Source organism: Pan troglodytes, chromosome 10, assembly GCF_028858775.2.
Source record: "Pan troglodytes isolate AG18354 chromosome 10, NHGRI_mPanTro3-v2.0_pri, whole genome shotgun sequence".
In the NCBI taxonomy this organism is placed as follows: Eukaryota; Metazoa; Chordata; class Mammalia; order Primates; family Hominidae; genus Pan; species Pan troglodytes.
In genome coordinates this window covers 119237755-119265325 of record NC_072408.2, presented here as the reverse complement: position 1 = coordinate 119265325, position 27571 = coordinate 119237755, and the positions used below count along the sequence as shown (strand labels likewise).

The 27571-nt window shown below is 45.2% G+C and overlaps 2 protein-coding genes across 14 annotated transcripts in view; one reads left to right on the top strand and one right to left on the bottom strand.

The window, feature by feature from the left end:
- PTPN11 (protein tyrosine phosphatase non-receptor type 11) overlaps window positions 1–13562 on the bottom strand; it is a 94111-nt gene extending 80549 nt beyond the window's left edge. For 2 of the 4 annotated variants that reach the window (XM_063785017.1, XM_054663612.2), the window contains exon 1: window positions 13312–13542. In XM_063785017.1, the coding sequence (XP_063641087.1) occupies window positions 13312–13325 (14 nt within the window). In that variant the 5' untranslated portion in view covers window positions 13326–13542. Of the gene's footprint in view, window positions 1–13311 lie in introns of all 4 variants that reach the window. The other 2 variants (XM_016924286.4, XM_063785018.1) reach the window with 2 other exon arrangements.
- A 29-nt stretch (window positions 13563–13591) lies between these two features.
- Window positions 13592–27206, top strand: RPL6 (ribosomal protein L6). Of its 10 annotated transcripts, XM_054662937.2 has the most exons (9): window positions 13592–14750; window positions 20983–21116; window positions 21991–22076; window positions 23739–23975; window positions 24059–24157; window positions 25506–25649; window positions 26054–26102; window positions 26359–26543; window positions 27020–27206. In XM_054662937.2, exons 4-9 carry the CDS (start codon window positions 23739–23741, stop codon window positions 27170–27172), a joined length of 867 nt encoding a protein of 288 aa, XP_054518912.1. In that variant the 5' UTR covers window positions 13592–14750; window positions 20983–21116; window positions 21991–22076; the 3' UTR covers window positions 27173–27206.
- Window positions 27207–27571: the final 365 nt, after the last annotated feature.

Below are 27571 nucleotides of genomic sequence, written 5' to 3'. Positions count from 1 at the left end.
GAGACGGGGTTTCACCATGTTGGCCAGGCTGGTCTCAAACTCCTGACCTCAGGCAATCCACCCACCTCGGCCTCCCAAAGTGCTGGGATTGCAGGTGAGAGCCACTGCGCCCAGCCCATTATATTCTTATGGGACCACCATTATGTATGCCGTCCATCATCAACTGAACCATCATTATGTGGCAAATGACTGTATATAATTTTTTTATTTTGACAAATATTGTCAAACCACCCTCAAAATAAGGTACTGGTTTGGACGGGCATAGAGTGTGAAATCCCCTGTTTTCCCTCACTTGTGCCAATACTACATACATTACCAAACTATTTCATCTTTGTCTATCTGATTAATGGAAAATGGTACCATGTTAGTTTGCATTTCTTTGTGAGACTGAGCACTTTTTCATGTTTTCAGACCACTTGTGTTTCCTTTTCTATGAGTTGTCAGTTTGTCGTTGCTCATTTCCTATTAGATTTTTTTTCTTACTGATTTGTAGGAGCTCTTGATATAACCAGAAAATTACCCTTTACTGTATGTGTTGCAAATATTTGTCTCTGGTTTTTTTTCCCCCCTTTTTAGTCTGTGGTATTTTTTTTCCTACAGAGGTTCATGTTGGCATTGTTAAATTTATCAGATTTTTCCATTATGATTTCTGGGTTTCTTGCCATGCTTAGAAACTGTCTTAATTCACAGCAATGTTGTGTGGTGGAAATTAATTAATACATGCAAAATGCTTAGCACAGAACGCCCTTGGAGTTTCACATTTGGAACTAGAAATTTAGATGTTATCCAGAAGAAAACGTTTAGAAAAAAGTCACAGATCTTAACAGGACCCTGTACGGCATGGCCCCTGGTTGACTCTGGTTCTCTGATCACGTCTCCGATTTCCTCCAGTTGCTACACGCAGCTTTTACATGTGCTTTTCCCTCTGGTGGTCCCACAGTCAGATCCCCCATCCTACCTTCTCAAAAAAAAACCCTGCTTCTCAGGGGTGACACTCAACATGGCAATATAGCATCTAATCACACATTTCTACAGTCACCAGGTTGAAGGCTAGACTGGCAGTTCCATGAGGGCGAAGGACACATCTATTTCTTTTATTGTTTTTTAGAGATAGGGTCTCGCTCTGTCCCCCAGGCTGGAGTGCAGTGGTGTGATCATGGCTCACTGCAGCTCCACCTCCTGGGCTCAAGCGATCCTCCCACCTCAGCATCCCGAATAGGAACATGTCTATTTCTTCACCACCGTATCCGCAGCCCCTAGCAAATGGTTAATACAGAGCAGTTCCTTACTAAACATTTGTGGCCAGAGGGAAGGAAGAGCAACCTTGGGGTAAGCCCCATCACTGCTCTCTCCTACATCCACACAGTTTCACATCTGTGACCCGGGTGGTGTCAACAGGAGGCTGTCAAGGATGACTCCAACTCCACGTACTCAAGAGGAAGAGGCAGAAGGCAGCTGACAAAGCCCTCTTCAAACTGGCCCCACCAGCAATTTATGTGGCAAAAAGATGGTCATTGTTTTTAATATACAGTCTCTTCTCACCCAATCGGTGGTACTGACAAGGATACTTTTCCCTATCTGTATGCTACTGTAGTCATTTTAATAAGAATTTGCAAAGTGAATGTCTAGGACACCTATGCATATGAGCCAAAAACTTGCTCCAAAGCCTCCCCGTGCATTTGGAAACACCAAATGTTGATATCTGAAACTAACTTGCAATCTGGGTAACAAAGTAAGACCGCATCTCCACCAAAAAAAAATTTTTAATTAGCTGGGTGATGGCACATGCCTATAGTCATAGCTACTCTAAAGGCTGAAGCGAGGTCAAAGGTTTGAGACCAGCCTGGGCAACATAGTGAGACCTCATCTCTAGAAAAAAAAAAAAAAGTTTTGTAATTACCCAGGCATGGTGGCCCACACCTGTGGTCCCATCTACTCTAGAGGCTGAGATGGGAGGACTGCTTGAACCCAGGCATCTGAGGCTGCAGTGAGCCATAGTTGTGCCATTATACTCCAGCCTGGGTGACAGACCAAGACTCTGTCTCAAGATAAAAACAAAACAACAACAACAACAACAAACCTATATGAATCACAAAATTAAAAAGATGATTTATCCATACTTACATTGTTACAAACACTATTTTTCCACAATTATGAACTGGCTCTGATAATAAGAAAAAAGCAATATATGGCCAGGCGCTGTGGCTCACACCTGTAATCTCAGCACTTTGGGAGGCTGAGGCAGGCAGATCGCCTGAGGCTGGGAGTTCAAGACCAGCCCCATCTCTACTAAAAATGCAAAAAATAGCCGAGTGTGGTGGCACACACCTGTAATCCCAGCTACTTGAGAGGCTGAGGCACAAGAATCACTTGAACTCAGGAGGCAGAGGTTGCAGTGAGCCGAGATGGTGCCACTGCACTCCAGCCTGGGCAACAGAGCAAGACTCTGTCTCAAAAAAGAAAAAAGAAAAATGTGATATGTTGGCTATTATACATTACAGCTGGTTAAAATTACAGCTATACTTACTGAATGTTTGCCACATGCCTGTGTGCAAAGCAGACTTGAGAAATCAAACTTTTCACCATTACATTCTGCTATTTAGTTCTAAAAATTTCTTTTTAATACCCTCATTCTTGCTGTCATCTCATATTTCTAAAAATTTCTTTTTTTGTTGTTGTTGTTTTTTTGAGACGGAGTCCTGCTCTGTCACCCAGGCTGGAGTGCAGTGGCACAATCTCAGCTCACTGCAACCTCCACTCCCGGGTTCAAGCGATTCTCCTGCTTCAGCCTCCCACGTAGCTGGAATTACAGGTGTGTACCACCACACCCAGTTAATTTTTCTGTATTTTTAGTAGAGACAGGGTTTCACCATGTTGGCCAGGCTGGTCTCGAACTTCTGACCTCAAGTGATCAGCCCGCTTCAGCCTCCCAAAGTGCTGGGATTACAGGCGTGAGCCACTGCGCCTGGCCCACCCTGTCTCTTAAAAAAAAAAAAGTAGTTTCAACTGCCAAAGGTGAAACTAGGTAAACACCACCTACATCCATCTAGATCAGCAACAGAAGATAAGGTAGGTGGTCTTCTCTTTTACCCTTTTATTACATAAACTGTATTATTTCATTTACAACTTACAATTATGCTATCCTGTTATTAAGAACAAACAGATGAGAATAGTATTTTCAGGGAAACTTAGTAACCAGTATTTAGCACAGAGGCTGGAGACAGTAAGGACTTAATAAACATTAGTTTTCACTATTATTAACATTATTATTATTGGTGGAGGTTATGCAGGATAGATACTTCTGATGCATAATTATGTTAGTTTCACATAGGCAATTGTGACATGTATGTCATTTAAGCTAACACTGCTTCTTCATACACTTCTTCATGGCTCTGGAGCTGTCTCTACATTATTTCAAACAATAGTTAAGAGGCCGGACGCGGTGGCTCACGCCTGTAATCCCAGCACTTTGGGAGGCCGAGGCGGGCGGATCAACTGAGGTTGGGAGTTCAAGACCAGCCTGACCAATGTGGAGAAACCCCGTCTCTACTAAAAATACAAAATTAGCCTGGCGTGGTGGCACATGTCTATAATCCCAGCTACTCGGGAGGCTGAGGCAGGAGAATAGCTTGAACCCGGGAGGTGGAGGTTGCAGTGAGCTGAGATCACGCCATTACACTCCAGCCTGGGCAACAAGAGCTAAACTCCGTCTCAAAAATAAATAAATAAATAAGTAATATATAGTTAGAAATTGAAATAGCTATTCCATGACCATCTACTTGAGCTTTCGTAGATTTTAAACTTTCCTTCCATAGCTTTTTTTTTTCCAAAAGTATTCATAATTACCAAAAATGCTTCCCAGTTACAGGTTTAATATGTGTATTCAATCACTGACAATTTTGTAATTTGCAACTTGCTTATCACTAGCAAGGAGCAGTTAGAGTTCATTCGACCCTGAGAACTTAGTAAGAGAAGATAAAGAACAGTGGAATTAATAAAAATCTTAATGTATAGGGCCAGCCTCAAAGGTTATAAGCGCTTGTATATTAGTAAGTGAGGCAACAAAAAAAAAAGACAACACACAGCTTGAACTCCCCATCTCACACCTAGCATAATTTGACACAATAGGGCTTAGTTTAAAAACTGAACCAACAAATGAAACCTGCAATGTAAGTACATCCATATAACCTGGAAGGAGGGGAAGTGGCAAAACAGTATGGCCTCATTTGAGTTTATCAACAAGTTTATTACAATTAATACAGAATGATTACAGTTAATTACAATTAACACAGAGGGTCCAGATAAGATGAGAAGAGACAAATAAATTTCCAGTCCTCACCATGTATGTAGTAGGCACTTGATCAATGGCTGCTGAGTGAATGAATTTTGATAGGAGTAAAGGATAAAAAGACACTGATGGGCTAGGCACAGTGGCTTATGCCCATAATGCCAGCACTTTGGGAAACTGAGGCAGGAGACTCACTTGAAGCCAGAAGTGCAAGTCCAGCCTGGACAACATAGCAAGACCCCGTCTGTATAAAAAATGAAAAACTTAACTGGGCATAGTTGTACGCACCTGTGGTCCCAGTTACTTGGGAGGCTGAGGCAAGAGGATCACTTGAGCCCAGGAGTTTGAGCTTCAATGAGCTATGATTGCATCACTGCAATCCAGTGTGGGTGACAGAGCAAGACCTTGTCTCAAAAATAAATAAATAAATAAAAATAAAAATAAAAAAACACTGAGGGGAGGGGGTAGAGAAAGAGTTACAAGGAGAGGGAAGTAAGCATCCTTCTCCTCATCTTGCTCATTCTAACACCTGCAAAACCTGCCAGCCCCTGACAATCCCTTCTAACCAGCCATCATCTGGCATTATCTATATCTATATCTATATAGATATAGATATATAGATATATAGTTTTTTTTTTTTTTTTTTGAGACAGAGTCTCGCTCTGTCGCCCAGGCTGGAGGGCAGTGGCACAGTCTCGGCTCACTGCAACCTCCACCTCCCGGGTTCACGCCATTCTCCTGCCTCAGCCTCCCGAGTAGCTGGGACTACAGGCACCCACCACCAGGCCTGGCTAATTGTTTGTATTTTTAGTAGACACAGGGTTTCACCATGTTAGCTAGGATGGTCTCGATCTCCTGACCTCCTGATCCACCCGCCTCGGCCTCCCAAAGTGCTGGGATTACAGGTGTGAGCCACCACGCCCGGCCTATATCTATATTTTTTTTTGAGACAAGGTCTCACTCTGTCACCCAGGCTGGAGTTCAAAGACACGATCTCGGCTCACTGCAACCTCCACCTTCCAGGTTCAAGCAATTCTCCTGTCTCAACCTCCCAAGTCACACCTGGCTAATTTTTCTATTTTCTGTAGAGACAGGGTTTCACCCATGTTACCCAGGCTGGTCTCAAACTCCTCAGCTCAGGTGACCTGCCAGCCTCGGCCCCTCAAAGTACTGGTATTATAGGTGTGAGCCACCACGCCCAGCCATTATCTATATTTATTAAGGATCGCTGGCCAGGTGCAGTGGCTCACACCTGTAATCTCAGCACTCTAGGAGGCCAAGGAGGGAGGATAGGTTGAGCCCCAGAGTTCAAGACCAGCCTGAGCAACATAGTGAGACCTCGTATCTACAAAAATAAAATAAATAAAATAAAAAAGATCACACAGCCCAGGTAGGTACCACTCATCTCATAGAAAGACTTACACACACATACACACAAACCAGCACTTGGGGAAAAGAGCCTCAAATCAATGTCTAAAATAAGCTCCAGGGCCTATTACACATGACCGCTGTGTTGAGTGGGTTTTAAAAAATGGGAGACATAATTTGTGTCTGTAAGAGTTTACATTTCTCAGCAACAAAAAGAGGAAAAAAAACAAAGTTTTGGCCGGCTGCGGTGGCTCACACCTGTAATCCCATCACTTTGGGAGGCTGAGGCAGGTAGATCACCTGAAGTCAGGAGTTCAAAACCAGCCTGGCCAACATGGTGAAACCCCATCTCTACTAAAAATACAAAAATTACCCAGGTGTGGTGGCGCATGCCTGTAATCCCAGCTACTCAGGAGGCTGAGGCAGGAGAATCGCGTGAATCAAGGGCGCAGAAGTTGCAGTGAGGCAAGATGGTGCCACTGCACTCCAGCCTGCGCTACAAGAGTGAAACTCTGTCTCAAAGAAAAAAAAAAAGAGTTTACAAACCTGAACTATCTGTCAGGAAATCACACCCGAAATCTGAATGCAGATTCTGCAAAGGCTTTACTCTTTGAGGCTAGGGACTTATGTCAAGTGAGTTTTAAAAAAAGATGCTGATGAAACAAAAAGAAAATACAATGATGCTGAATATTTTGTTTTATCTATGCATCCCCCTCCTCCAGTGATGTGGGGAAACAGTCAAGCTGGCCAGTAATTTCAGGAACTTCATCTCAAGGCTGCTATACTGAGAAAGGAGGTTTAGGCTGGGGGCAGTGGCCCATGTGTGTAACCCCAGCACTTGGGGAGAATCGCTTGAGCCCAGGAGTTCCGACCTCATCTCTATAAAAAAATCAAAAAATTAGCTGAATGTGGTGGTGCACGCCTGCAGTTCCAGCTACTCAGGAGGCTGAGGAGGGTGTATCCCTTGAGCCCAGGAGGTTGAGGCTACAGTAAGCTATCATTGCAACATTGCCCTCCAGCCTGGGTGACAGAGTGAGATCTTGTCTCAAAAAAAGAGAGGGGTGGAATTTAAACTAGGGATCCAAAGTCTAATTTCAGGGTGGGAGGGGTTTGAGGGATGAGAAATTACTTAATGGGTACAATGTATGTTATTCAGGTGCTGGTTACACTAAAAGCCCAGACTTCAATGCTGGATAATACATTCATGTAATAAAACTGCACTTGTAACCTTTAAATGTATAAAGTCTAATTTCAGTTTCTTGTATACATATAAATTTATATCTTTCTTACCTGCTACTCCAGAAAAATTATTATATTTGTTCTTGGGGAATAAGTTTATAGTTTGTTACTTTCTACAGATTACAAGAATATTCCTCATTTCTAATCTAATTAAATTTTAATATCCTATAGTAAAAGAGTAAGTCATGCTGAAAAAAAAGGCATCAATAGGGACAAGCATTATAAGTAAAAGGCTACAAAAAAAGTTAAATTCTTGAAAAGTGTTCTAATGCATGCTACACTGTATTTCATTTAACTAGCCCCCCACCGACTGATGAACATTTCAGCTGTCTCCAATATTTTGCCATCTCAACAATAATGCAATAAATATCCTACTAAATGTCAAAATTTTTTTAAAGTTGTTAGGTGGGCACAGTGGCTCACGTCTGTAATCTCCAGCACTTTGGAGGCCGAGGCGGGTGGATCACCTGAGCTCAGGAGTTTGAGACCAGCCTGGGCAACATGGCAAAACCCCATCTCTACACACACACACACACACACACAATTAGCCTGACATGGTGGTGTGTGCCTGCAGTCCCAACACACACACACACACACACACACACACAATTAGCCTGACATGGTGGCGTGTGCCTGCAGTCCCAGCGCGCACACACACACACACACACACACACAATTAGCCTGACATGGTGGCGTGTGCCTGCAGTCCCAGCCACTTGGGAGGCTGAGGTGGGAGAATGCTTGAGCCTGGGAGGCAGAGGTTGCAGTGAGCTGAGGTCTTGAGCCTGGGTGACAGAGTAAGACCCCATCTCAAAAAAAAAAGTTGTTAAAGCAGCTTTTTATCCTTTTTTTCCAAGCAGCTTTTTAACGGTAGTGCATAGATATGTCTTTATAAATCACTATTTTCTCATGGAGTTTCATTGGTCAGCATCTCTGCTTTGATGACAAGGCAATAAACAAAAACTACCTCCAAAAAAGACTTTCCACAAACTACTTTTACCCAAGTTCAAAGCCTCTCTCATCACTTGTCTCATCTCCCTGAATCTACTCCTGCCTCCTACAATCCTTCCTTCACAGCAGCCAGAGAAATATTTTTAAATAGATCAGCTCATGCCACTCCCCCGATCACATCCTTCTATGATTTTGCATTGCTCTAAAAATACAATCTACACTCCTCTCCATGGTCCACATGACACTAAAGACATTAAGAATCCCTATGTGGTCTGCTCCCACCTACCTCCGACCTTCCCAGCCTCACAGCTCCCACACGTGCTCTCTCCTAGCCTTCAATCACTCCGAGATCTTCTCCCACTTCAGCACTTTTGCATGTGCTGTTTCCTAAAACCTGGAATACTCAATGCCTAGCACGGTACCTGGCACAGAGTTATCCCACCATAAATAATTCTTCAATGAATGGATAGATGTTTCATTAGAGTCGGCCAGTGGGATGATAAAAACTTGAACCATTATCTTTAAAATAGACATTGTAAAGGCCAGGTACAGTGGTTCACATCTGTAATCCTAGCACTTTGGAAGGCCGAGGCAGGCAGACAGCTTGAGCCCAGGAATTTGAGACCAGCCTAGGCAACAGAGCAAGACCCTAACTCTACAAAAAAATAGAAAAATTGGACAAGTTCGATGCCACGTGCCTGTAGTCAGTCCCAGCTACTCAGGAGGCTGAGATGGGAGGATCACTTGAGCCCAGGAGGTCGAGGCTGCAGTGAGCCAAGATTATGCCACTGCAGTCTCCAGCCTGGGCAACAGGGTAAGACCCTGTCTCAAAAAAAGAAAAAAAAAAAAAAAGACATTGTATGTGTGTATATACATGTATGTGTAGACAGATATACACATTACAGAAACACATACAATGTGTATTTGTGTTTATATGAGTATACAAATATACATATGTACACATACATTCTAAACAGTATATTCTATACCAATAAATTTCAAATTTCAGGCTTGTGTGGTAGCTCATGCCTATAATCCCAGCACTTTGGAAGGCCAAGGTGGGCAGATCACTTGAGGCCAGGAGTTCAAGACCGGCCTGGCCAACATGGTGAAACCCCGTCCCTACTAAAAATATAAAAATTAGCCAGACATGGTGGCACGCACCTGTAATCCCAGCTACTCAGGAGACTGAGGCACAAGAATTGTTTGAACCCAAGAGGTGGAGGTTGCAGTGGGCCAATATTGTATCACTGCACTCCAGCCTGGGTGACTGAGTAAGACTCTATTTCAAAAAAAAAAAAATTCAAATTTCATTTTGGTACTAGCTTTATCAAATTCATTTGATGCTGGCATAAAAGTCTGTCTCCCTCTCTAAATTCAGTGCTCCTCGCGAACACGGATAGTATTTTTCCTATTTCAGTGTTGTCAAAGAGCGTCACATATACACATTTGCTCAAGGCACAAAGTCCTCCAAAATTCATAGTAATGAACTGGGCTGCATTTTAGGGCATCTGAATCCATTTCAGGGTCTCCAATCCTTGGTTGGGGTCCACAACTCCCAGAGACCTTGCCAACATCACTTTTTGCCTCTTTCTTCCTTAAAAACATTGGCGTTGGATGGCAAGTACTGTCTGTGTTTCCCAGAGGGAACGGGAATAAGCTGAGTTTCTCTATTGTTCTGTGGCTGCCTAACAAAGTACACCACGGCCTGCTAGGACAATTACAAACATGAGTTGGCTCTGCTTTTCCAGCATCATGTGCCACTCATAACAGTCTCCACATTGACCATGGACACGAGGGGTAAGTCATCTTAGCAGTGGCCTCTGCACTTGAGCAACTCTAACCAAAAACTTGACCTTACATCGGGACCTAACGTTAATAAAGACATCCCAGTTTCAACTGCAAAGACACAGAACTGTTATTTTTCAGCAAGGCAAGTTTATTTACTCCCGCAGGAGATAAACAAACGTGGCCACCAGGGAGAGCCCAGGACAAAATGTACTTGACCTGCAAGAGATAAACCAAAAGCCTCCAGTCTCAGAACAAGCTCAATTTTCTGCCCCTCTCAGCTCATCGTCGCGTATGGATTTCAGAGGAACAAAAACAGATGTAAAGGAGGTACCACATGCTGAAGGAAGAGTTGGAAAATACAGGCAGCTTTGTTGGTTTCACAAAGGCAGAAAAGGGCAGAGAAGCAACCTCAAAATCTAAATCCAGTACTATCACTGCTACATGATCAAGGGAGGAGTCACTTAATTGCTGAATGCCTTAGTTTTCCTACCTATGATGCTGAGAGATATCAGTACATTGAATATACTTACATTTTAATTACTGGATGCATATAAAAGCCGAATCCAAGAGGAGTTATTTTGATAATTAAGCAAAACAAAATTCAGACTACTAATCGTCATTCAGGTGTCAGCTCACACGATCGCCTTCTCTAAACCGCCTATCAAAACTAACTGCATTCTCCCATCCTCACATTTCTGTGGGATTTTTTCCCTCCTAGAATTTATTACTACCTGAAATTGCCCTATTTAGTCATGTGTTTGTCTGCTCTCTCTCAGCCATGAAAATAGCAATATTTTCCTATCTTACTGCTTTATCCTGCCTGGCTCATTAACTTCCTGTTGAATGAATTAATACTAGGTTAAAGTAATTTGAAGTCCGGACGCAATAGCTCATGCCTGTAATCCCAGCACTTTGGGAGGCTGAGGCAGGAAGATCGCTTGAGCCCGGGAGTTTGAGACCAGCCTGGCCAACATGGCAAAACCCTGTCTCTATAAAAAAATACAAAAATTAGCCGGGTGCGGTGGTGCACACCTGTAGCCCCAGTAACCGGAAAGCTGAGGAGGGAGGATGGATTGAGCCTAGGAAAACAAGGCTGCAGTGATTGCACCACTGCACTCCAGCCTGGGCAACAAAGTGAGACCCTATCTCAAAAAAACACAATAATAACAATAACAATAAAATTCTAGGGCTGGGCAGGGTGTCTCACGCCTATAATCCCAACACTTCAGGAGGCCGAGGTGAGAGGATCACTTGAACCCAGGAGTTTGAGACTGCCCTGGGCAACACAGTGAGACCCCATCTCTATTCAAACAATTTTAAAATTTTTAAAAATAAAATTCTAGGAAATGCAAACTAATACATAGTGACAGAAAGCAGAATAGTGGCTGCCTAAGAACAAAGGAAGGATTATAAAGAACATAAGGCAAAATTACCAGGGGTGATAGATGTGTTCATTATCTTGACTACGGTGGTGGTTTCCCAAGTGTATATGTATGTCAAAACTGATCAAATTGTACATTTAAATATATGCAATTAATTGCATGTCATTTATACCTCATTAAGGCTGGTTAACAAATAAAACAGGCTTATAATCCAAAAAATAATGAATCATTCAAAATTATGTGTATTATGTTCATAACCCAGCTTTTTGGGTGGTACATAATACCAGGGCTGGAGGGGAGAAGGAATTACTCCATTTCAAACTGTCATCTTTACCACTTGCTATTTTGACTATGCCCACACTTCTATGCTTCTAAATGAACAAACTGGACAATGTAGGGTCTATTACTACCCAGACCTTTTCCCAACCCCCAGCCCCATCTGATGTCTCCTAAAGCAGCAGATCCTTACTTGTCTGGAAGAGCAGACACCAGGAACAAAAGGCTCAATGACTATTTGACAGATTAAAGAATAGACAACTGTTTATTTAAAAGCTCCCTAAAGAATTAGAACATTTGAGGCTATACACTGTTCTGTTGAAATGCAGTTATATATTACCCAGATCTGTAAGCACTTGCCAACCGACCTGTCCAAGTCACTCACTTCCTACGAGTTCTCAGTTTTCTTTTTTCTCCCCTTTTTAAATTCCAGATCCATGTATGAATAACATGCCAGGTGTGTTTGGAGGAGACATTCCTAATATTTTGAAAAATCTCATTCAGGCTGGGTGCGGTGGCTCACGCCTGTAATTCCAGCACTTTGGGAGGCCAAGGTGGGCGGATCACGAGGTCAGGAGTTTGAGACCAGCCTGGCCAACATAGTGAAACCCTGTCTCTACTAAAAATACAAAAATTAGCCGGGCATAGTGGTGCGCCTGTAGTCCTAGTTACTTGGGAGGCTGAGGCAGGAGAATCGCTTGAACCTAGGAGGCGGAGATTGTGGTGAGCCGAGATTGCGCCACTGCACTCCAGCCTGGGCAACAGAGTGAGCCTCCGTCTCCAAAAAGAAAAAGAAAAAAAGAAAAGAAAATCTCATTCAAATAGCCTCAATAGCTTGAATCGTTTTTTAAATGTCTGAGACAGTGACCATAATTGAACAATCATGGAAAAGAATAGACAATGGGTCTTAAGTGTGAGTGGTATATAGAGTGACTATACAAAATAGGATCACTATCTGAAAACAACAGGTCACACTACTGTTTGACAACAAAATTAAGGCTTACAAATGGTTAGCAATAGTTACAAAATAATAGAAGCAACATAGTGATTAAAAGTAGGGATTCTGTCTCCACCACCTACTAGCTGTGAGGTTAGGCAATTTACTTAACCTCTGAAACTCGGTTTACTCATCTTTACAATGGGGATAATAGTAGCCATCTGATAGGGCTGTGGTCAGAACTAAGCAAATGTTAGCTATTAGTAGTAGTATTACCCTGACCTTTCAAAGGATCTCATTAACTCACTAATCCTCCTAAGTTTCAAATCTTGTCATTTACTAGCATGTTGCTTCTGGGCCTCGGTTTCCTCATCCATAAAACGGGTACCAGTAAAGTGACCTGACTGTTAAGGTTGCAGTGAAGGATTAAATAACGAGATGCGGCTCCCTTCCTTTCCATCTCCCAAAGCGAAGATCGCAGAGGAAGGAAATACTTCTAGTGGCTGCAGATACAGTCAGTTTTTCCATTTCTGGCACGTGAGGGGTAGGAGGAAAAGAAGACACAAAGAGGCATATAAAAGGGTCAGGGGTCCTGCGTGAAGTCCCCAAATGCACGCAAGTGGCACAGTGAGCCAGAACGACTAGACCACTGGGGGCCCGGCCCCGCGCAACTCCCCTCTCGTGTCCCAAGGAGCCTCCCCAAGTGAGCAGGGTTATTTCGGAATCACCATGAGGCAATTCTCATGAGGCAATGGGTCAGGAATGCGGCGCTGAGCCGGGCCGCTGGCACCCGTGGTTCCCTCGGCGGCTCTACCTGCCCCGGGCCTGACGGGCATCCCCGGGGCTGCCGCAGCCGGAACTCGGGGAGGCAGGAAATGAATGGGGACCCGAGGGGTGGGGGCGCGGTGGGGCCGGCCCCCGGCCCCGGGAGGGCGAGGGGACGAGGAGGGAGCCGGCCCCCAACCCCGACCCGGGGCGGGAGCCCGAAGCCCGGCCGGGGCGCCCCCTTCCGGACGGGGCTAACCGAACGCGGCGGTGGCCGGGCCGAGGCCCGGGCCGGGCCCCTCGGGGCTCCTCACCTCCGCGATGTCATGTTCCTCCCGCCCTCCGGCTCCGCGACGGACCCGCTCCTTGCTCAGGCTCCGCTGGGCTCGGTCACATCGGGCTGGCCCGAGGGAGGCCCGGTCGGGACCGGACGCGGGGCAGAGCCAGCCGGCCGCGCACAGACCCCCCTCCAGGCCTGGGGATCCCGGAGACTGTGCAGCTGCCCCCCGGCCCGGCTCGCTCCTCCTCCGCCCCCGCCCTTCGCCGCCGTCGCCCCCGTGATGTCACCGCTCGCGACGCCCGCCGCCACTTCCTGCTTCCCGTCAGCGGAGGACCGAGCGACGGCCGGGAATGGCAGCGCGGGGGCTCCGCGGAGGCGCCACGCACAGTGTCCAAAGCATCCTTGCTTCCTCCTGGAAACCGCGGCCGCCAGGTGTGAGCTGCGCGCTCCGCGTCTACGCCACCGACCCGTCCGGGCCCGCTGCCACATCGATTTCATTCATTTCGTTCCACAAATCGCCGCTCCACTCATTAGCTGTGGAACCTTGGGGAAATTACCTACTGTCTCCGAGCCTCGGTTTCCTATTCTTTTCTTTCTGTAAGATAAAGATAGTAGGCTGGGCGCGGTGGTTCACGCCCGTAATCCCAACACTTTGGGAGGCTGCGGCAAGAGGTTCGCTTAAACCAAGGAGTTCGAGGCCAGCCTGGGCAAAAAAGCAAGACCTCATCTCTACAAAAAATGCAAAAAACTAACCGGGCGTGGAGGCTGCGGCGGGAAGATAACTTAAGCCCGAGAAGTCGGGGCTGCAGTGAGTCGTGATCACGCCACTGCACTACACCCTGAGCGACAGGGCAAGACACTGCCTAAAAAAATAATAATAGGCTGGGCGCGGTGGCTCACGCCTGTAATCCCAGCACTTTGGGAGGCCGAGGTGGGCGGATCACGAGGTCAAGAGATCGAGACCATCCTGGCCAACATGGTGAAACCCCGTCTCCACTAAAAATTCAAGAATTAGCCTGGCGTGGTGGGGGGCGCCTGTAGTCCCAGCTACTTGGGAGTCTGAAGCAGGAGAATCGCTTGAACCCGGGAGGCAGAGGTTGCATTGAGCCGAGATCGCGCCACTGCACTCCAGCCTGGCAATAGAGCGAGACTCCGTCTCAAAATAATAATAATAATTACAATAAATACTACTTTGGGGTGGGAGCGGTGGCACACGCCTGAAATGCCAGCACTTCCCTTTGGGAGGCTGAGGCGGGCGAATCGCTTGAGTCCAGGAGTTGGGAACCAGCCCGGGCAAAATAGTGAAATCCCATCTCTACAAAAAATACAAAAATTAGCCGGGCGTGGTGGCGCGCGCCTGTAGTCCCAGCGCCTGTAGTCCCAGCTACTCGGGAGGCTGAGGTGAGAGGATTGCTTGAGCCTGGAAGGTCGAGGCTGCTGAAAGCCGAGATCGCGCCACTGCACTCAGGCCAGGTATGGTGGCTCACGCCTTCATCCCAGAACTTTGGGAGGCTGAGGCAGGAGGATTGCTTGAGCCTAGGAGTTCAAGACCAGCCTGGGCAACATGGCGCGACCATGTCTCTTAAAAAAAAAAAAAAAAAAAAAGCCGGGTGGTGGGGAAGTATTACTTTGGACACTCTGTGAAGCTCGAGCAAGAGAGCAAGGCCAGAAACAGAGAAGCCAGTCAAAATACGGAATACTATTGTATTCTGGTCTGGGAATAATGGTAGCTCAGACCAGATTGAGAAGAGTAGAGCTTTTACTTGATTGATGCGCATATGACTCATTGAAGGCTACAGATCTAGCTGAGCGTGGTGGCTCACGCCTGTAATCCCAGCACTTTGGGAGGCCAAGGAGAGCAGATCACTTGAGGTCAGGAGTTCAAGACCAGCCTGGCCAACATGGTGAGACCCCGTCTCAACTAAAAATACAAAGATTAGTCGGGCTTGGTGGCGCACACCTGTAGTCCCAGCTACTCCGGAGGCTGAGGTGGGAGAATTGCTTGAACCGGACAGGCAGAGGTTGCAGTGAGCCCAGACTGCACCACTGCGCTCCAGCCTGGGTGACAGGGCGAGACTCTTCTCAAAAATAAATAAATAAAGGCTACAGATCTAGTGAATGGCAGAGCCATAAGTTTAACCCATATCTGTATAGCTCCAAAATCCTCATTTTTTTAATGCTTGCCCATTTCATTCATATACAAATGACTCTCATACTGTGTGCTAACTGCTTCAGCATCATGTGCTCCTTACAAAGATCACCTTTAATATATGCCAATTTAATTCACATGAGAGCCATTTAACAAGCAGTTGTCCCTCTCCCTAAATCCTGGCCACCTAGATGACAAGCTACATTTTAACTGATCTCAGGCCCGCAGGCCTAAACTTCCTAATCCAATCTCCACATAGTAGCCAGAGTAATCTAAACTACAAAACTAGGCGGGGCACGCGGGGCGCGGTAGCTCATGCCTGTAATCCCAGCACTTTGGGAGGCCAAGGCAGGTGGATCACCTGAGGTCAGGAGTTTGAGGCCAGTCTGGCCAACATGATGAACCCTCGTCTCTACTAAAAATACAATTAATTGTGGCCAAGTGCGGTGGCTCACACCTGTAATCCCAGCACTTTGGGAGGCCAAGGTGGGTGGATCACCTGAGGTCAGGAGTTTGAGACCAGCCTGGCCAACATGGTCAAACACAATCTCTACTAAAAATACAAAATTTAGGGCTGGGCGCGGTGGCTCACGCCTGTACTCCCAGCACTTTGGGAGGCTGAGGCGGGCGGATCACGAGGTCAGGAGATCGAGACCATCCTGGCTAACACAGTGAAACCCCATCTCTACTAAAAATACAAAAAATTAGCCGGGCGTGGTGGTGGGCACCTGTAGTCCCAGCTGCTCGGGAGGCTGAGGCAGGAGAATGGCGTGAACCCAGGAGGTGGAGCTTGCAGTGAGCCAAGATCGCACCACTGCACTCCAGCCTGGGCAACAGAGCGAGACTCTGTCTCAAAAAAAAAAAAATACAAAATTTAGCTGGGTGCAGTGGCAGGCACCTGTAGTCCCAGCTACTCAGGAGGCTGAGGCGAGAGAATCGCTTGAACCCAGGAAGTGGTGCTTGCAGTGAGCCAAGATTTCGCCACTGCACTCCCACCTGGGCGTCAGAGCGAGACTCCATCTCAAAAAAAAAAAAAAAAAAAAAAAAACTGCAAAACTAGTCACTCCCTACATTGAATTCACCAATGGCTTCTCCTTGATTTTAGAATGAAGTGCAAAAAAAAAAAAAAAAGGTTTATCCCCCTGGATGTGGTGGCTAACCTCTGTAATCCCAGTGTTTTGGGACTCCTAGGTGGGAGGATTTCTTGAGCCCAAAGAGTTCAAGAACAGCCTGGGCAACAGAGTAAGACCCCTGTCCCTACAAAAAAAAAAAAAAAGTTTTTTGTTTTGTTTGAGTTGGAGTCTCATTCTGTTACCCAGGCTGGAGTGCAGTGGCGCAATCCCGGCTCACTGCAAACTCCACCTCCCGGATTCAAGCAATTCTCCTGCCTCAGCCTCCCAAGTAGCTGGGATTACAGGCACGCACAACCATGCCCAGCTAATTTTTTTTGTATCTTTAGTAGAGACAGGGTTTCGCCATGTTGGCCAGGCTGGTCTCCAACTCCTGACCTCAAGTGATCCACCCACCTCAGCCTCCCAAAGTGCTGGGATTACAGGCGTGAGCCACCATGCCCGGCCCAAAAAAAAGTTTTAAAAATTTTTTTTAGACACAAGGTCTTGCTATGTTGCCCAGGCTGGCCTTGAACTCCTGGCCTCAAGCAGTCCTCCCACTTTGACCTCCCAAGGCCTTGGATTTACAGGCGTGAGCCAATGCACCAGAGTTTTTTTTAACTCTGGTCCCCAATCACTTCACCACCCCCTGTCTCCCCACTACTCACTTCATTCTCTATGACCCAGCCATGCTGAATGACTTTCAGCTCCCCTCAATATGCCATATTCTTTCCCAGCGTAGAGCCTTTTAACAATCTGCTTTCTTTCCCCAGAGGGTTCTTCCTGACTGTCCTCCACATCAACTCTATGCCTCTGATCTCAGGCTAGGAGCCACTTCCTCTGGAATACAAGCCTCACCCGATTCTCTAGTGCAGGTCAGATGGTCACCAAGACACCTATCCTTAGAACCTAACATGCTACACTATAAATCTAAGAGCCGTATCATATAGGAAGCATCCAATTAAGTTTTGTGGTTTTTTTTTTTTTTTTTTTAGACAGTCTCACTCTGTCTCCCAGGCTGGAGTGCAGTGGCGTGATCTCGGCTCACTGCAAGCACCGCCTCCCAGGTTCACGCCATTCTCTTGCCTCAGCCTCCCAAGTAGCTGGGACTACAGGTACCTGCCACCACGCCTGGCTAATTTTTTGTATTTTTTTAGTAGAGACGGGGTTTCACCGCATTAGCCAGGATGGTCTTGATCTCCTGACCTCGTGATCCACCCGACTCGGCCTCCCAAAGTGCTGGAATTACAGGCGTGAGCCACGGCGCCTGGCTGCCAATTAAGTTCTTGATCTAGCTGCCTGGGTGTCTATAAGCAAGTCATTTGACTCCTCTGTGTCTGTTTCCTTCTCTGCAAAGTAGGAATCAAAATCCTACCATCGGATAGGTTTGTGAAATACTTAGAACAGTGTCTGGCAAAGTCAGCACTTGATAAAAGCTGGCTATCATTTGTCTCTTTTCCAAAGTAAACTATTAGCTCTTTGAGTGCAGGAACTACTACCTTCCTAGTGTTTCCTATATTCTGCACACTCTGCAGCTAGAATGAATAATCTTTTAAAAATACAAATCTAATCACGTCACTCCCCTGTTGTATGAAGGAGGTTCAAACCCTCTAGCATTAAGTTGAACTCCTTCCCTTAGCACATCAGTCCCTTCTAGATATGGCCTGTGCCAACACCCTCACATAATCTAGCAGTTTCTAAAGGCTTCTAGCTGTTTCTTGCATTCCTGTCTTCCAAAATGTAGTTCCTACTGCCTGGAATACTCTTCAAACCCTTCTCCACCTGGAAAACAGTCATGCAAGGTTAAACTCCAACTTAAGCAGCTCCTCCAGAAAACATTCTTTCACTTTTTGAGAATAAAAGAGAGACTCCTTTCCTATGCTCCTGGGGCTGCCTCTTCATGCCTCTATCAGCACCTAACACATTTCAACATCATTGTGGGTTCTGTCATTGTTGTTCTGTGTCTTTCTTTAGATTATGATCTCCTTTTAAGACAAAGTCATTGTCTTCCTTTTTTTTTTTTTTTTTTAATACAGACAGGGTTTTGCCATGTTACCCAGATTGGTCTAAAACCCCTGGGCTCAAACAATCATCCTGCCTCCGCCTCCCAAAGTGCTAGGATTACAGGCATGAGCTACCATGCCCGGCCGGTCTTCCCATCTTTATATGCCTGGAGTAGTGCCTGGCATATTCATTTATATGGCCGGGCATGGTAGCTAACAGGAGGATCTCTTGAGACAGGAGTTTGAGACCAGACTGGCAGCCTGGGCAACATAGCAAAAACAAAACAAAACGAAAAAAAAACCTCAATCTGAATTCTTTTATTATTATTATTTACTTTTTAAGATGGAGTCTTCACTCTGTCGCCCAGGCTGGAGTGCAGTGGCACAATCTCGGCTCACTGCAAACTCTGCCTTCCGGGTTCACACCATTCTCCTGCCTCAGCCTCCCGAGTAGCTGGGACTACAGGCACCCGCCACCATGCCCGGCTAATTTTTTTGTATTTTTTAGTAGAGACGGGGTTTCGCCGTGTTAGCCAGGATGGTCTCGATCTCCTGACTTCGTGATCCACCTGCCTTGGCCTCCCAAAGTGCTGGGATTACAGGCGTGAGCCACCGCACCCGGCCAACTCCATCTTAATTTTAAAAAGATATATTCATTTAGAGATTAATTCAGATAATAGCCATTACTTTATTTGAATTTCTTTCTCAGTTACAAAAGCAATACAAGTTCCTTGCAACAAACTAAATAACAAACAGTAATTTTCTGTGTTCCTTGATGCATACGTACTCCATATCCCAATCCCCAGCAGTGTTAATGGTTTGGTGTATGTCTTTCCACACTTTATACATATACAAACACACAAACTCATCCCATACACAGGCTCACACACATACATAACACATATAAAGATATTTTTCTATTTTATTTATTTATTTATTTATTTATTTATTTTTTGAGACAGAGTCTCACTGTGTGGCCCAGGCTGGAGTGCAGTGGCACGATCTCGGCTCACTGCAACCTCTGCCTCCCGGGTTCAAGTGATTCTCGTGCCTCAGCCTCCCAAGTAGCTGGAATTAAAGGCATGCACCACCATGCCTGGCTAATTTTTGTATTTTTAGCAGAGATGGGGTTTCACCATGTTGGCCAGGCTTTAAAAGATTTACTGCCTAATAAACAAACAAAAAATACAGCTGAGGCAACATTGTGAGACCCCGTCTCTACAAAAAATGTAAAACAATTAGCCAGGTATGGTGCTGTGCACTGTACTCCCAGCTACTCAGGGGGCTGAGGTGGGAGGATTGCTTGAACCCAGGAGGTCAAGGCTGCAGTGAGCCATGATCTCACCTTGCATTCCAGCCTGGGCGACAGAGCGAGACTCTGTCTCCAAAAAAAAAAAAAAATGAGGCTGGGCGAGGTGGCTCACGCCTGTAATCCCAGCACTTTGGGAGGCCGAGGTGGGCAGATCACCTGAGGTCAGGAGTTCAAAACCAGCCTGGCCAACATGGTGAAATCCTGTCTCCAATAAAAACACAAAAAATTGGCCAGGCAAGGTGGCTCAGGCCTGTAATCCCAGCACTTTGGGAGGTCGAGGCGGGCAGATCACGAGGTCAGGAGATCGAGACCATCCTGGCTAACACAGTGAAACCCCACCTCTACTAAAAATACAAAAAATTAGTCAGGCATGGTGGCGGGTGCCTGTAGTCCCAGCTACTCGGGAGGCTGAGGCAGGAGAATGGCGTGAACCCGGGAGGTGAAGGTTGCAGTGAGCCGAGATCATGCCACTGCGCTCCGGCCTGGGCAAAAGAGCAAGACTCTCTTTCAAAAAAAAAAATTAGCCAGGTGTGGTAGCGGGCGCCTGTAATCCCAGCTACTCAAGAGGCTGAGGCAGGAGAATGGCTTGAACCCAAGAGGCAGAGGTTGCAGTGAGCCAAGATCACGGCACTGCACTCCAGCCTGGGCGACAGAGCAAGACTCCATCTCAGAAAAAAAAAAAAAAGATTAAGTGTCTGCAAAAATGTGTGCTTTGTGATTAAAGTGCTGCACAAATTTCAGAGAATTTTATATATGGCAAAACTAAACTTAATAAAAACATTTACTTTATAACTAACATGATATGTTGCCCAACTAATGAATTGTAAATTTTGCAATACCGCAACAAAACACAAGAGGGGGTTCATCTATGTTTTTATTTTAATGACAGGTCATTCAACACATATTTTGGGGCGTTTACTAGGTGAAATTATCTGAGATTGCCAGCAATTTTGAGGGGCCCACGTAAGCAACTGTGCATCTCATTCATTCATTGTGGTACATTTTCTGCAGTTGAAGTTTCTAAGAGGTGCTTTGCTGAGGAAGCTAAACAAATAAAGCTGCTGACATTCCCATTCTCAAAAAAAAGGGCAGTGTTCATCTGATCATTGTATTTGTATCCTCAATGAATCAGAACCAGAAAAAGGCTAAATGATTCCCAGAGACACAGCCATGAAGCAGGTGGTTTCAATCTGAAAAAATCAAGGTGAAAAGCTCTAGCAACCAGAAAGAAGCGAATGGAGGAAAATGGAAAACGCAAGCTAGAAGGTATTACAAATGTGTACATGTTGGCTTAAGGGCTTTGAAGCAGTAAAGAACTATCACATATACTGTGTTGTGTATTTTGTAAAAGATAATAAATATTCTTATTTTTAATTCTAACATGAGCAAAACTCTCATGCATCTTCATTAATCATCTCTTTAATCTTGCAGCCTAATGGTTAAGAGTGCAATCTTTGGAATCAGATCTATGCTGTGAGCAAGTTACTTAATATCCTTGAGACTCAGTTTCCTCATAATAGTATCATTCACAGGTTGTTGGGAGAATTAAATGAAATAAAGCAAGGCACATTGTATGCAATATTGCCTATTATCTCCCATGCATAAACTTTAGCAGAATACTTGACAACAACTAGGATGTTGATGATCAGATGATTGTAGTGGTGATGGTGACAATAACAAGAGCTAACAGTTCGCCAGGTGCGGTGGCTCACGCCTGTAATCCTAGCACTTTGGGAGGCTGAGGCGGGTGGATTACTTGAGGTCAGGAGTTCAAAACCAGCTTGGCCATCATGGTGAAACCCTGTCTCTACTAAAAATACAAAAAATTAGCTGGGCATGGTGGTGTGCGCCTGTAATCCCTGCTACTTGGGAGGCTGAGGCAGGAGAATCACTTGAACCCGGGAGGCAGAGGTTGCCGTGAGCCAAGATCGTGCCCACCACACTCCAGCCTGGGTGACAGAGCGAGACTCCATCTCAAAAAAAAAAAAAAAAAAAAAAAGAGCTAACACTTATGTAGCATTTACCATCCATCAAATATGCTTCTCAGTACTGTTGTATATATTATTTAATGTTCCCAACATCCTTATGAAGTAAGTTACTATTGTTATCCTCACTTTAATTTTTTTTTACTTTTTTTAAGACAGAGTCTCATTCTGTAGGCCAGGCCGGAGGACGGGAATGAGAAAGGCCATGTACAAGAGGAAGTAGTCAGCCGCTAAATCCAAGGTAAGGGAAGAGGGGACCACTGACCTAATCTCAAGTGACAAGATTAGAGTTCACTGCACTGCAGCCCAGACCTCCAAGACTCAAGTGATCCTCCCGCCTTAGCCTCCCGAATAGCTGGGACTACAGGCACTAACAACCACACTCGGCTAATTTTTTTTCTTTTTTTCTTTTTTTTGTTGTTGTTATTGTTTTGAGACTGAGTCTGGCTCTATTTCCCAGGCTGGAGTGCAGTGGCACGCAGTGGCACGATCTTTGGAGTGCTGGGATTACAGGCGTGAGCCACCGTGTCCGGCCTTTTTTTTTTTTTTTCTTTTTTGAGAATCTTGCTCTGTTGCCTAGAGCGCAGTGTCGCGATCTTGGCTCACTGCAATCTCCACCTCCAGATTCAAGTGATTCTCCTGCCTCCGCGCCTCGACTGGCTGTCATTACAGACACGCACCACCCACGCCTGGCTACCTTTTGTATTTTTAGTAGAGACGGGATTTCACCATGTTGGCCAGGCTGGTCTCGAACTGCCAACCTCAGAGGATCCTCCTGCCTCGGCCTCCCAAAGGGCTGGGATTACAGGCGTGAGCCACCGCACCCGGCCTAGGATTTACTACTTTTTTCTTAACGGGGAAATACTACATTCCCCATGATGCCCCAGATCCGGAAGGAAGTGAGACTCGCACTTCCCATGATTGCTTATACACCGGAAGCCGGGACCTTAGTTCTCTTTCCCATCTTGCAAGGTAAGAATCGCGGGCCTGTCTGCAAGACTTGAGTTCAGGACTCCCAATCCTTCGCCATCCGAACCTGGAGGGCATCCAGTCGACACCTACAGGGGTCGGACATGTCCAAGGCTAACTGAGAGGCCTTCCAGACGCTTCATTTTTGTTGTTTGGGTTTGCGGCAGGGCACAAAGAGGGTGAGGTAGAATGCCGTAGTGGCTCCCTCCGGTTCTTCGCCACGCTCTTGGGCTGGGGGAACGAGGCCCTTTCGGGGACCCGTAGCGGACTGGTGGGTGTTAGAGGAAGCGGGGAGACGGCGCGTGCACTGTGTTCCTAGTCCTGGGTTCCAGAGGATGACACTGAGCCTGTCGCAGCCACGTTGGGGTTCCGCACTGAAGCCAAAAGGTTTCGCGTCTCCCAGCGTCCGCGACCGGAAGTCGCCTCTTGGTCTTTGCGATATTTTTCTTTGGCTCAATTTGGGCTGATTCTGTTTGTGTCCGCAATTCCTAAATCGAGTTTCTTGAAAAGAGACACTGGTCTTAAGGGTTAAGACGAAAGGTACTGAAAGTAAGGGATTTCAAGTTCTGGTCTTGGTGCTTCTAACCTGTGGACACATTCTGCATCTAAGTTTTCTAATTCGCAAAACAGTAATAAAAAAATAATGGTTGTACGGACTTCTGACCGCTCAGTATTTGGCAAAAAACCTAATAGGTGTGAGGTAGTTTCAAATCCTCAAAAAAAAAGTTTATAGTGTATTGGGGAGACAACCCCCAAATGAGTCATAGTGAAGGTTGGAGTAGAATGGGTAGAGTTTGAGAGGAAGGCGTGTATCTTACCAGGGGAGGGATTGTAGTCTGGGGAGCCCAGCCCATTCATGTACAGGTTCATTATTGTCTTGTTAGAGAGATGACTGGTGAAATGCCTTTTTTTATCTACAAAAAAATATTTTTAGATGGCGGGTGAAAAAGTTGAGAAGCCAGATACTAAAGAGAAGAAACCCGAAGCCAAGAAGGTTGATGCTGGTGGCAAGGTGAAAAAGGGTAACCTCAAAGCTAAAAAGCCCAAGAAGGGGAAGCCCCATTGCAGCCGCAACCCTGTCCTTGTCAGAGGAATTGGCAGGTATTCCCGATCTGCCATGTATTCCAGAAAGGCCATGTACAAGAGGAAGTACTCAGCCGCTAAATCCAAGGTAAGGGAAGAGGGGACCACGGACCATTAGGTCTTAACCTTAATTGGCATTCTCTTACTGTTGATGCATTTGTGTCCTTGTAGGTTGAAAAGAAAAAGAAGGAGAAGGTTCTTGCAACTGTTACAAAACCAGTTGGTGGTGACAAGAACGGCGGTACCCGGGTGGTTAAACTTCGCAAAATGGTAAGATGTGGGGACTGTAAATTGGATTTTCTGTTTATGCTTGAATACTGTGAAGATGTTTTTGAATACTTAGATACTGTAAGTTTCTGCATACCGGAGAATTCCTGATAGAAAATAAAGGGCTCTGGGTTTGTAACTTGGCTTCAACATTTACTGTTAATCTAAAGTAATTTAAATTACTCGTCTGTGCTTTGTTCCTTTGCATATAATATGGGAATGAGGCTGAGTGTGGTGGCTAATGCCTGTAATCCCAGCACTTTGGGAGGCTGAGGCGAGCAGATCACCTGAGGTCAGGAGTTCAAGACCAGCCTGGCCAACATGGTGAAACCACATCTCTAGTAAAAATATACAAATTAGCTGGTTGTGTGCCCGTAGTCCCAGCTGCTCTGGAGGCTGAGGCAGAAGAATCGCTTGAACCCGGGAGGCAGAGGTTGCACTACTGCACTCCAGCCTGGGCGACAGAGGGAGGCTCCATCTCAAAAAAAGATAAGATGGGAATGAGGGTTTACCTCAAAGAGTTATTATGGAGATTAAATGAAATAATACATAGCCTGTTCTATAGAACATTTCCCACTAGAGCAGTGTTTCTTGGCCCCCTTTACCACACACAAGACCCAATGAAATCTCACGATTTGCTCTGTAATTTTCATTATGGGAACATTCCCAAATAAGTTACACCATACAGTTTCACAGTTGAAGATTACTGCATGAGAGGGAAGATGACAGTTGTTTTGTGAACTCGTTTTCCCATTAGGTGATCATGTTTGTGGTGAAAGTGAGACTGCACTAATGATATGGTATAGTTGGAAATAGGTTATTGTGAGTTATTTGTAGTCATGTCTTTAATGGCCCTTGCATGGTGTCTAACTTCTGCAATAAATGATCTGCCAGTCCTAGTGTCTGGCTTTATGCAATTTGTTTTCCTTTGTGGATGAAGTGGGAGTAAGTCTTGTTGCTGTGAGGATCAGATGAAGTGGCTAGGATATGAACACAGTTTACTTGAATTGGAAAACAAGCCATGTATCCCTAATCTGCAAAATGTGGCATGTCACACGTGTAATCTCTGAGGTTTAGTTTTTGCTCAAGATTGCAAAGGTGACTTGCTTGATGCTTTCTTTGCTTGAGCACACATCTCATTCATTAAATGGTGTCTCCTTTTTTGCACACAGGATGCAGAAGCATAATTGACCTTTTTCAAGTCTACTTAGCAGAAATGAAAATGGAATCGTATAAATACAGTATTATACTTTAAAATAAAAAGGCTATAGCAAAAGTTTGGCTGACATAGCTCGCTTCTAGTAATCTGAATGGCTTATTTAAATAAGTTGGATCTATGGACTCTCCACAGCCTAGATATTATCCTACTGAAGATGTGCCTCGAAAGCTGTTGAGCCATGGCAAAAAACCCTTCAGTCAGCACGTGAGAAAACTGCGAGCCAGCATTACCCCCGGGACCATTCTGATCATCCTCACTGGACGCCACAGGGGCAAGGTGAGAGTACCTGTGCTTGGGGCGCTTCACTGCAGCTGCCTGGGGTGCCTGGTGGCAATGCGTTTGCACGCTAGGTGTACTTTGCCTTTATTTACCTATGTTTGGGGCAAGGGGAAATGATCTGCAAGATACAACTTAGTTGTTGCAAATAACAAGTGTAATCCATGGTGATTTATTAGCCATTTCCTGGTGTTGATTATGTTACACATGTTCATTTACTCAAAAACGTATTTATGCCTGGAGTACTACCTTAGCAGCTTGCTGTGGTTGCTTCCAGAACTGCCGAGCTGTATACATATACATGTAGAAATTTCTTTTACCCAAATTTAGATGCCTGTGATTTTATGAATTCAGAAGTCAGTTTTTAATTGCAGAAAACTAATTATTTTCTTTTTAACTTACAGAGGGTGGTTTTCCTGAAGCAGCTGGCTAGTGGCTTATTACTTGTGACTGGTAAGAAAATCCTTGGATTGTGATGTTCTGTGAAACTTCCATTTTTAAATGCTTGCAGTATACACGTTTGTTTGCTACTGCCTACATGGTAGACACTTAATGCCACAAGTGTCTGAGGCCCATTTCATTGTCTTGTGTGCAAGTGGGTTAGACAAGTGGTCTTTTTTGTGTAGCAACATAACAAGTAATGGTCACCTAAATTGCAGGATGATGATTCTTCCCCCTTTTCCTTGCTAAATTAATTTTTTCCCCTTAGGACCTCTGGTCCTCAATCGAGTTCCTCTACGAAGAACACACCAGAAATTTGTCATTGCCACCTCAACCAAAATCGATATCAGCAATGTAAAAATCCCAAAACATCTTACTGATGCTTACTTCAAGAAGAAGAAGCTGCGGAAGCCCAGACACCAGGAAGGTGAGATCTTCGACACAGAAAAAGAGGTAAGTTTCTACTTGTCATCTCCTGTGTTAGCACTGGCCCTTCTACCTGGGAGTGAAAAGAAACAGGTTGCACAAAAAGAAGAAAAATGAAAGGTTAAATAATGAGGAATACTGGGAGATACTTAGTATTCCAGATTCTTCTAAATTGAGTAGTTCTTTTGGCAGTCTGGGAGCTCAACTTAGAATCCTAAAGTTTGGTGGAATTGTGTGGGAATTAACTGCTACCATTGTATTGGGAATGTGCCCTTACTTATCCTTGATGTGTCCTAAAGTATACAAAAGCTTAAGAGCTATTTTTATTACATTAAAAAATGGGTTGTGTTTCACAGCATTCCAAGGAAAGGATTGTCAAAATTGTCTTTAATGTTTTCTAAATATTCTTGGGGATTAGTACTTGTGAGACAGGACTCCTTAGTTGACCTACAAGTAATTTGGTATGTGCCTGTTTTAAAATGTTTGATTTTCTCTTTATTTAGAAATATGAGATTACGGAGCAGCGCAAGATTGATCAGAAAGCTGTGGACTCACAGATTTTACCAAAAATCAAAGCTATTCCTCAGCTCCAGGGCTACCTGCGATCTGTGTTTGCTCTGACGAATGGAATTTATCCTCACAAATTGGTGTTCTAAATGTCTTAAGAACCTAATTAAATAGCTGACTACATTTTGTTTGTGTCTCTTTTTTTAATTTTTGGTTTTTTAAAAAAATTCTTACCTACCTGAAGGTGTAGTTTGACCATGCCAGCTCACCTGGGGGTTTTCCTTAGTAGAGAATGGGATTGGAAGGGAGTGGTGTCTACAAGAGAGCTAGTTTGTTGGCTTTGTATTGCTGTTCTTGGCTTCAGATTGGTTCTTGGTGCCTGGCTAATAACTTTTTCACCCACCCTCTACCAGTGTGAAGTGGTGGCATTTTCTCACTCGTCCCTGAAGAAGTCAGTGCTAAACTGTACATGGATGAGAGAAGAGAATAACTGCTGACTACTCAGACAACAAACTCCCATTTCTCCCCCCATGCTGAATTCTCAACTC

What these genes read in the sequence shown, in the direction of transcription:
- RPL6 (XM_054662937.2), top strand. Translation starts at nt 23,739, where the DNA reads ATGGCGGGTGAAAAAGTTGAGAAGCCAGATACTAAAGAGAAGAAACCC. An exon ending in ACTCAGCCGCTAAATCCAAG is followed by an intron (nt 23,976 to 24,058) that starts GTAAGGGAAGAG and finishes GTGTCCTTGTAG; the next exon opens with GTTGAAAAGAAAAAGAAGGA. An exon ending in CTGGACGCCACAGGGGCAAG is followed by an intron (nt 25,650 to 26,053) that starts GTGAGAGTACCT and finishes TTTAACTTACAG; the next exon opens with AGGGTGGTTTTCCTGAAGCA.